The sequence below is a fragment of the Danio aesculapii genome, chromosome 24 (genome assembly GCF_903798145.1).
Source record: "Danio aesculapii chromosome 24, fDanAes4.1, whole genome shotgun sequence".
NCBI lineage: Eukaryota > Metazoa > Chordata > Actinopteri > Cypriniformes > Danionidae > Danio > Danio aesculapii.
The window spans coordinates 6,382,911-6,393,244 of NC_079458.1; the positions used below are offsets into that span (position 1 = coordinate 6,382,911).

At 38.5% G+C, this 10,334-nt stretch overlaps 1 protein-coding gene across 23 annotated transcripts in view; it reads right to left on the reverse strand.

Moving 5' to 3' along the window:
- The window catches only part of obscnb (obscurin, cytoskeletal calmodulin and titin-interacting RhoGEF b), an 85,382-nt gene extending 76,185 nt beyond the window's left edge, over nucleotides 1–9,197 (reverse strand). For 16 of the 23 annotated variants that reach the window (XM_056450292.1, XM_056450289.1, XM_056450287.1 and 13 more), the window contains exons 1-8: nucleotides 9,021–9,197; nucleotides 5,690–6,788; nucleotides 3,894–4,163; nucleotides 3,513–3,773; nucleotides 1,486–1,788; nucleotides 1,126–1,392; nucleotides 935–1,041; nucleotides 210–378 (exon numbers count right to left, since the gene is read on the reverse strand). In XM_056450292.1, the coding sequence (XP_056306267.1) occupies nucleotides 210–378; nucleotides 935–1,041; nucleotides 1,126–1,392; nucleotides 1,486–1,788; nucleotides 3,513–3,773; nucleotides 3,894–4,163; nucleotides 5,690–6,779 (2,467 nt within the window). In that variant the 5' untranslated portion in view covers nucleotides 6,780–6,788; nucleotides 9,021–9,197. The remainder of the gene's footprint in view (nucleotides 1–209; nucleotides 379–934; nucleotides 1,042–1,125; nucleotides 1,393–1,485; nucleotides 1,789–3,512; nucleotides 3,774–3,893; nucleotides 4,164–5,689; nucleotides 6,789–9,020) is intronic. The other 7 variants (XM_056450303.1, XM_056450302.1, XM_056450300.1 and 4 more) reach the window with 2 other exon arrangements.
- Between the last annotated feature and the right edge of the window lie 1,137 nt (nucleotides 9,198–10,334).

Genomic DNA, 10,334 nt, shown 5'->3' on the forward strand with positions numbered 1-10,334 from the left:
CATTGGAAAATTGTAATCTCCATATAGTTTACTGCAAACATTCCACACCTTAGTGTTAAGCTTTCCTATTATTTGGCATTATTCTTCACTGTAAATACAATTTTAAGTTAATGAAGCAATATTTATTTAAAACATTAAATATAAAAGGAGGCTTTAAGAAATTTCAGATAAATAAAAGTTTGTAAAAGAAGAGGAAAATCTTATTTCACCTTTAAGGGCAAGTTGGACAGACATTTTATCGCCATCACAGATGCATTCATAGATGCCAACATCCTCTTGATCCACATTGTGGATGGTCAATATGCGTTTGCGATCCACACTTGTGGCTTCATACTTTTTACCCATCCGCAGCTCCTTCCCATTCTTCATCCAAACAACCTGCAACACAGACAGTACATTTCACGAGTTCACACTTGCAACAGTTTCAGAATAAAGCGTATTTGGCGTGCTGTCCGGGGAGAGGGCTCTGAGCTCGGGGAAGACACCTAAACTCGAGTCATTCCTCTTATCAGGAAACAAAGAGGAATAGGGATTCGAGCGAAGTATCTAGCCCGGCCCCAAAACGCTCCCCCCGGGATAGTAATGCTTAAGAGGTGAGGTGACGGGGTGGTGGAGGGATGCTAAAGTCGTAAGATGCTGCAGGTAAGACAGCTTTGGTATATATAGGGGTTTGGTCAAGAACTGATTGGATAATAGAATAATTGTCAATGACGTATTTGATACTGAAACTTCTGCGCGTGCTCCTCCCGAAATTTGTTTATCAAACATCACTTATTAGATATCTGGAGTTGGTCCATTTTGTATACTGTATGCAATGCATTCCACATGAAATCTGGCTGGACAATGTCATTTAAACTGCCAAAACGAATACAAACTTAATGTACACTTTACTGTAGATTTTTTTTTTAATGTTGTTAAAAAAAAAACATGTTACCTGAACATTTGAATTGGACACTTCTGTGTGCATCTGAGCAGAGGAGAACATGCTAAAAGTAAACACCTCAACCTGAGAAGACTTGTTGGTGAAGCGTGCAGTTGCAGCTAGATAAGGTCAAGAAGAAAAGTATTAGGAACACTGTCAAAGTTGTTTTCAATGTAACTTTTCAGAAGTTGCTGCTTTCTTACCTTTCACACTAAGTGTAGCAACGCTCTGAGATCCTCCACCCACAAACTTAACCTGTGCACCATTTAGTGCCATGGAGACTTCCCTGATGACCAGAGTGTGTGTGGTCTTGGAGCGTGTGATTAAATACTCAGATCCACTTCGGATGATTTGGTCATTTATGGTCCAGGTCCCAGAACATATAGCAGAGAGCTCCACTATAAGGGTGGCTTCTTCACCTGCATGTGCACTGCAATCCACCAGGCCTGTCTTCAATGACGCTGTGGGTTCTGATCAAACACATATTTATATGAATAAACTGATTACTTTTTTAGTTTTATATATAATGAATGTCTACAACAGTCAACCAAAGCCGTTCTCACCAAGGTAAAATGTTCCAGGAACCTCCAAGTAGGCACTTTGACCAAAATCATTGACCGCCGAGATGCGGAACTGATAGCTTGTCTCCTCTAGGACTTCAGTGATGGTGTATTTAGTAGTAGAAACAGTTGTAGTAGTGACCTTTACCCAGGTTTGGGTTCCCACCTTCCTGCGCTCCACAATATAACCGGTGATGGGTACAGGCCGCTCACTGTCCGGTGGAGACCAACACAGTGTGATTGACGAATCTGTCTTGTTTTGCACTATTGGTTCAACTGGGGGATCTGGAGGATGTTTCCTTGGTGCTGGGGTAAATATTTAAATTATTGTTATTGGATATAAAAGAAACAATTTTTCTACTTTAAATGCCAAAAACAAATGAACTCAGGGTTCCCATGGGTCATGGAACTTCTGGAATATCTTGACATTTTAAAAAGTCCATTTCAGACATTGAAAATCAGGGAATCGTATTTTTTTTGTCCAAGTCGTGCAATATTATGGATTTTTGTTTGTTGTAATTTTTCTATACATTTAACCATAAAACTAGGTGTTGTGTCAGACCTATTTTTATTGTTAGGATATTTTCATCAACTGGCAGTCACTGAAGTCAAATGTAGTCACCAGACTGTATGTTTTATAAGGCTAACATGCCAGAATATTATACATTTTAAGAGCTTTGCCTTCAAAATAGCCATGTTTCCACTATCGCGCCTGAAGCGAGCGTGCTAGGGCCAGTTGTGTTTACACGGTCACCCCCGGGCCCTGATCGGGCCAAAGCTGGGCTTCCTCTGCGCCAGCGGCCTGCTTTTTCAGCCTACTGAATACCTTAGGTCAAAGAGGACCAGCCAGGGCTTCGGGGCGGAGTGAAAGGAGAGGTGGAGTTTGTCAGAGTATGGTAAAGATGGCGTGCAGCCATTACACTAGTTTACCAATTGCACACAAGTACATGTGGCAAAAAAAAAATAATTAAGGGAACGAAAAACATATAGGGCCTAGCTAGTCAGTTTAAGATAGGCTATTCCATAAAACACCTTATAGGCTAGCGGTCTTTTTTGCTTTTGCCCTTTATGTTTCACTTCTAAATGTAAGGGTGTTGTTGCATAATAATGAAGTAGTTTTAATTTAATAAGTAATATTTTTTTGCTGCATCCTCCTTGATGTTTCAATAACACATAATAATCTTTACACCATAGACACAGCAGCCAGTAACTTTCAGTTGTCGAGAGTTTTTGTCAAGTTTAAATGGTGTGTTTGTGCATGAAACGTGTGCGTTGAGATGCATGTGTGTGAGAGACCGGGTGAAAGAGTGCTCGCTTTACAGCTCTGTCGATGTCGCGAGCGGCTGGGATTATTTATTTATTTAGCATTTGGGCTGAATGTTTGATGTCGTCTACCAAAATGAGAATGTTATAAAATGCATTTTATACCAAGTTAATACCGGAAAATTACTGTGCTTTCATATTATGGATGGTGCGCTGGGTGACCTATGCTTGTAGACATAATAATATAATGCTTTACAGTAACGTGTAATTTGTTTGTTAAGGTTGTCTTCATTTTAATCGTTTCGTAATGATGCGATGGTGTGCTTTATCTGCCTGCCTGATTCCCGTTGAACTGGGCGGGTTGTGTGACGTTTGATTCGGAGGGTTGTTCTAGGGGTGAGGTTTGCGTGGCGTGCTGCGAGCTACTAGCCCAACGGTGGAAACCCGGCATGATTTCAGCCTCCCTGCTCAAGCTCCCAGGCTGTTGGCACCGCCCGGCCTGATAAAAGCCCTGGCTCACACTAGCCCGACAGTGGAAATGCAGCTAATGACCACTTCAAGACAGGGTGTTGTGTCATGAAATGTCATGAATATTCTGAGAATTTAATATTTGGTTTAAAGTGGGAACCAAATGTACTGAATTGTTGGAATATACCAGTATAGAGACTACATAGTTGTCAAACTATTTAATGTATTCATGTGGTAGTTCTAACGCAAGTAGTAAAATCTTGTGAAAAGGTTGTAGTTTGATGTACAAAGGAGTTCACCTGTCACAGAGAAGCGGGTGGAGGTCTTGCAGTCATGGGCAATGAAGGCCACCTCGCCTGAGTCCTCTGCAGTACATTCACGGATGGTCAGTGTGTACTGTCTGTTAATGCGGGCGATAATTATTCGGGAGTCCTCTTTCAGCCTCTCCCCATTCCTGGTCCAGTATGCATCATCTACTGGTTTTTCCAGCTCCACACAGAAGATCACAGTATCACTTACTGGCACCACTGTCCTCCTTGGTAGTTTTTTAGTGATGTTGCCTAAACGTGCAGAGAAAAATCACATAAAGAATTTTTTAAGTTTTACACCAGGTTAAAGAAATTCTTCATAGGTAACATTATTTGAACGTGTGGGCATCGGCTTTTCCTCAGAGAATTTACCTAGCACTGTAAGTTCTGCCACGGTGCGACTGCCTTCATTCATCTCACAGATGTAGACAGCATCATCGTTAGTGGTAACATTGCGAATAGTCAGGCGGCGTAGGGTACCCTCCTCGTCCATACGGTATTTGGTGTTTTGCTCCAAACGGGTTTCCTCCATGAACCAGCTGGCCTTTGTGTTTGACACTGGCACCTCGCATTGCAGAGTTGCTGTTTCCTTTTCCTTCACCTCAACATCTTGCAGCTTTTTCTTGAATGGAATCTTTGGTTCTGGCAAGGATAGGTTAATGTCAATATAATTAATATACATTAAGTTCCATTTGGTTTCATACTTATTGCAGTGTTCAAGAAAACAGATATGTTATGATTGTGCTAGAAAATTAACCAGATTCAAGAGACCTAAGTAATGTGAACGTATCAGTGAGCTTAAAAGTGAATCTCACATAAACCAATTAACAAACAATACTCTAACCGACTACTCATAGTTAGTCAATAATGCTTATCCTATGTGTGTCATTTTAGGTTGTGTCTGAGAGATTATATAGGGTGTTCGAACAAACTAGGTAATAAGACAATTATAAAGCTGTCTATCTGATAAAATTGTTTTCGGACATTTTAATTGTCAACATGTTTAATTGTGTATTCAACAGACCTACAATATACCTTTTGCTTTAGGTGAATCATCTGAAATTTGAACATGTTTACTTGAAATAAGCCTTAAATGTCATGAACTTCACACTCTTAATCCCTACACATGGATGTCACTGCACTTTGTACTGCAATGGTGGACTGGTATTCGGCTAGGTTTCTGTGACCTTTCTCTAAGGTGCCTGTGGCATGAGAGTCAAGATTAAGACGCATGAGCAAGGTACCACAACATTATTGCTACACTTCTGTATAAAATTAGAAATCTTCATATATAGAAAATATACATCTGAAAAATCAATTACTTAATCCACTACTTGGTCTACTTTACAAAAAATGGATACAAATTAGTATTTCAAACACTAAAAACGTCACTTGGAAAGACAACTACATAACAGTGTGAAAACGAAAAAGAGTTTGTAACTAGCCATCACAACAACTGTGAGCTAATCATCACCAGCAGAAAATAGGTGTAATGCTACACCCTGTTTGAACACTTCCAAGCACTTTGCTAAGCAGAGACTGAGCTGAAAGGCAAAGAGGACTGTCATTGGTTGATAAAATTTCAAATTAAGGGTTGGTGATTTAATAGGGCCAGCTGCTTTTTAAAAACATGATCATTGTTGTGCTGACATCAGGGGTCATATCTGCCAGATGTCAAAATCTAAAGCATGACCACAGCGAGGTTTTTTGAAAAACTTTTGCAGTTCTGATGGGTAATTTACATCCTGGCTGTTCTTTCATAATGAACACAAAATGTAAATATTAATCTGCAATAGCAGTTGGAAAAGACAAAATGACAAGACCCACCAATATAACACAGACTAAGACTGGAAAAAAGTTTAAATTGATATAATTGTTAGAGTTCTAAACCTTTATGAGTTGATGTATTCTGTTGAATACAAAAGGAGATATATTGAAGAAAGCTGAAAACCTGAAACCATTGACATCCTTAGTCGGAAAAACAAATATTATGGATGTCAATTGTTACAGGTTTCCAGCTTTTTTCAAAATATATTATTTTGTGTTCAACAGAAGACGTAAGTCCAACATGTTTGGAACAAATGAAGGAATGAGTGGATGATGGCAGAATTTTCAGTTCTGAGTGAACTATACCTTTAAGATGCTTAAAAAGGAAGCATTGTTCTTACCTTTTACAATCACTAGCACAGCACTGTAGGTTTGTCCAGCCAGGTTGGATGCATTGCAGGTGTACAGACCATTATCGCTCTGCTTGCAGTAGAGCACCTTGAGGATGAAATTCTCCGCCTGGTCCTCATAAATAACATGCCTGCGACCTTCACTGATGTTTGTTCCATCCTTTCTCCACATGATCTGAGGTTTGGGATGACCTGTGACGAAACAGCTAAGCTTTGCATGTTTTCCCTCAGTCACAGTGCAAGTGCGGGTGAAAACACCTTTCGGCAACATGCTGGTTAAGGCCGAAACCCTTTGCTCTTGATCCCTGGCCAGTCCTAAACTTCCAAGTTCCTCTGTAACCTTGGTAGACGATGATGTGGTTGAGGAACTTTCTGTAGTGCGGTAGAAAGAGATGTCTGTTCGCATCTCTTGTTTCCGCTTCTGCATGTGGGAAAGGAGGGATGTGCTCTTGTCTGCATTCAGGAGATGAGTATCTTGAAGGTCCACTACCAGGGCTGCAGCTGATTGAGCCCGACCAATGGAGTTTTGGACACGGCAATTGTAGGTGCCACTGTCCAAGCTCCTTACGCTCTGGATTCTCAAAGAGCTGGAATCACTTTCTGAGGTAATCTTTATGCGGTTGGTTTCACCCAGGTAGCGGCCATCTTTTTCCCAGTCAAAGTTGGGTGCTGGATGAGCAGACACTCTGCAGTAAAAAGTAACATCACCTCCTAGACCCACACGGGTAGAGACAGGCTTCACTGTAAACACTGGGGCACGCTCCACCACAGTTTCCGGCAGTCCCACCTTCAGGGTTACAGCTGCATATGCCTCTCCAACATTGTTCTTGGCACGGCACATGTACTGACCACTGTCTTCTAGCGTTAGATCATAGATGGTAAGTCGATAAATATCACCATCCTCAACGGTTTTGAATCTACCCCCTGCAGAAATACGCAGCTTTTCTTTCTCCCAGGTGACTACAGGTACAGGGTTTCCCACAATAGTGCAGCTAAGAGAGGCGTCCCGTCCCACGCACAAAGAGAAGGCCTTGGGTCGAGTTAGGAAGCGAGGAGCTCCGCCAAATAAATTCTGATCCATTACTGCTTTCTGTACAGATTAAACAACACACTTTAATAATAGTTTTGTTTAATGCATTGAGGAGAAACTTTAGAATTTGAAATTAGTCTTGTTATTTGTTCATTTTCTTGTTGAGGTTAATTGGTGAAGTTTTTATCTTGATACACAGTATTATGATATTCATTCTCCTTTCCCTTAGTCCTTTATTTATCAGGGGTCACCACAGTGGAATGATCTGCCAACAATTCTGGCATAATTTTATGCAGCGGATGCCCTTCCAGTCGCAAGACAGTACTGAGAAACACCCATACACTTTATCATTCACACACACACTCATGCACTACAGCCAATTTAATTAATCCAATTCACCTATAGCGCATGTCTTTGGATTGTGGGGGAAACCAGACAAGAGCACCAGGAGAAAACCCACGCCAATATGGGGAGAACATGCAAACTCCGCACAGAAACTCTAACCAGCGACCTTCTTGCTGTGACAGTGCTAACCACTAAGCCACCGTGCCATGATATTGATTTGAGTTTTAAAAGTGATTACCTTAACAGATATAACAACTTAAAATACTTAGTGAGTAAAAAGTTACATTTTAAATACATGCTGACAGTTTATTTTGATGGTCCACTTGAGTATTAGTAGACTGTCTGCTTAATATCTGCTGACACTGCTACTTCAACATACATTTAACCGACTATAAGAAACTGCAAGTACACGTCAACTTACACTAACCCTAACCCCAACCTAACAGTATACTTATAATCTAATAAGCATTAGTTGGCATGTAGATACAATGTAACTCAAATTCAACAAATGGACCATCAAAATAAAGTGTGACTAAACAAATTATTTTGTAAAAGGATAATAATGTACAATAGAGAACACTTCACATTAGTAAATGTCCCACTAGTAAATATTAATGCATTAAAATCAACAGTTAAAAATTGCCATTTTTATTTATGTAAAGTTATTACCTATTATGAAATTATGTAATATGACGACTTATAAAATTATGACTTTATGCTTTTGCAGTTGTCATTACATTGACACAAGTTTTAACAAATGAAGCCTTACTGTTCAGTGCTAACAAACAAAAAGGCCTATAAATAGTCAGCATTTTCAGTTGTACAGTAAGTCAGATTGGCATGAGAAAACTAACTGAATTAATGATAGTCGGATTGTCTATTTCGGATTACATTATTGTTTCACATATTTGCACCCTATCACCTTTACTTGCTGCTGAAGTCCAGGATATTTCTGGAAAGCTACTTCTGAAATTAGCACACTGTACTGTAAGTCAGATTGATTAAAAATGGTTCTCTAATGACAAATAACCATGTCAAGAAGGATCCTGAAATAGACATTTTGAGAAAGGAGAGATGCCTACATTTAGAGATGCTCACTCAAAGCTTTCCTCTTTCCCACCATGCATTTGTAATGATGCTAGTTGGTTAAAGGACAAGACATTCATACTGTATACTTGGCCAACTTTCCCCACAAATATAAAGCTGTGAATTTCAAGGTTTAGGGCAACACCAGTGACCTCAAAACAAAGTGACATACTTTAAACAACACAACAACAGGTTGTTAACATTAACATTGTCCACTTTAGGCAGAACTTTGCATACAATGCCAAAGAATTAGGAAACTATAAACAAACAACAGAATTCATATTGACTTAATGACACTTTTTAAAAAGTAAAAAGTTTAACTTACATCTAACTCTCCAACAAGATTGGTTATCTACTTAAACTTTTAGTGAAGCTTTACTGAGGTGGAATTTCACTATAACAAATTTAAACAAAAGGATGTTGGTCTTTTGAAAAGCATGACATTTGCCATCTATGACACCTCACTCCCCCTGAGCTGCCTGTCCCAAAAATAACCTCAGCTGTCGGGTTCAGTCTGCAGTATGTCCATTTGTAGAAGAGATCAGGCCTGCCGTGTGATAGGACATGTATGTTTTTGTCAATGGCATGTCCCATTAAATTTATTTTGAATGAACAACAGCAACGCTTTCCTATGTCGCTCTCCTTCTAATCACACTAAATCTAATGAACAATGCAACAACAGCAACAACAAAAATACTTATACGTAATATCATATAAATACAAACACGTTGTATTAAGCCTACGTAATTTCACAAAAAAATAAAATGAAATATACACATAAAAGCGCGAGAGAACTTTTTCCTCTAATTAAAAGTTGAGCTTCACCTTTCAACATTTCATGACTTTAAAATCGCATCTTACCCTTTTTCTCCTCAATCTATAGGTAGTATTAACCGATGCAGATGTTCATAAGTATCCGATGTAGGCATTCGACAATATCCGCTTGAAAACAGGTAAATTCCGCGAACTGTAGAGGAGGAGGACAGTGTATTTTATCCCCCAGTGTCTTTGCTTTCTGTGTGACGATCCTCTGTCGGCCCAACCTCCAGTTCAAAATAGATCCGTCACTTACCGGAGCAAATGTCGGACTGAGGTGAAGTAACTATTGTTGAACAGCCGCGTCACCTCAAACTATGGCAAACAGTAACTGTTCACGTAGTTTCTTCGACATAAGTTACTGTTTTATTGTTTTAATGCAAAAAGTCACGTTCTGTTGGAGCAATGTATTATTGCACAGTTAAAAATATAACCTTTTAAAAATATTATATGTAAAACATTTTACCAATAGATTTTGTATAATACCAATATTTTGAGAACATTTTGTAGGGTTTTTTGATTAAAACGTTTAAAAAAACATTTATTTAGGATATATATATATATATATATATATATATATATATATATATATATATATATATATATATATATATATATATATATTTTTTTTTTTTTTTTTTTTTGTAATGTCAAAAGGTTTGCACTCACTATTATTTTAATTCATATTTGCTGAATATATAAAAAATATATTAAAGCGCACACACGCCAAATATTTCTAGAATTGTTTCTGCATAAATGTTAAGCAACACCTCTGATTATCATAAATAGTAGCAACAACAATAACTATAAATGTTTGTTGAGCAGCAAATCAGCATGATATCTAAAAGATTATCTAGCCTGGTGGAGTTGTGACAAAAGCTTTGCACATGTATAAATTACTGTATATTTTAAAATATCTCACAATAGAAAATAGTGAATTTAAATTGTAATGCAATTTATTTTTACAATTTTTTGCTCTCATAAATGCAACATTGTTGAACATGAAAACAGCTTTTAACATAAGTTAAATATAGTTTTTCAATATTGATTGGTCTGAACTGCTTATTTTACTAAAGTTGAACTCCTGCATAGACCAATGTGAAGGTTTGGTTATTCCTCTACTAATGGTCTCATATTTTCCTGAATGGCTAATGGGTCTTTCCCGTTGTCTGTGCCAGTGTGACTGCTGATTGACAGCAGCAGATCGGCCAGGCTCACATTTAAAACTCCTGAAACTCAAGCAGTAGGATCAGTCAAACTCTTTGGTGAGAGGATAATTTTGAGCTCAGCTCTCTTTCGATCGCAAATATACCACCTTCACTATTCTTCCTGATTTGAATGCAACATAAATGCTCAATG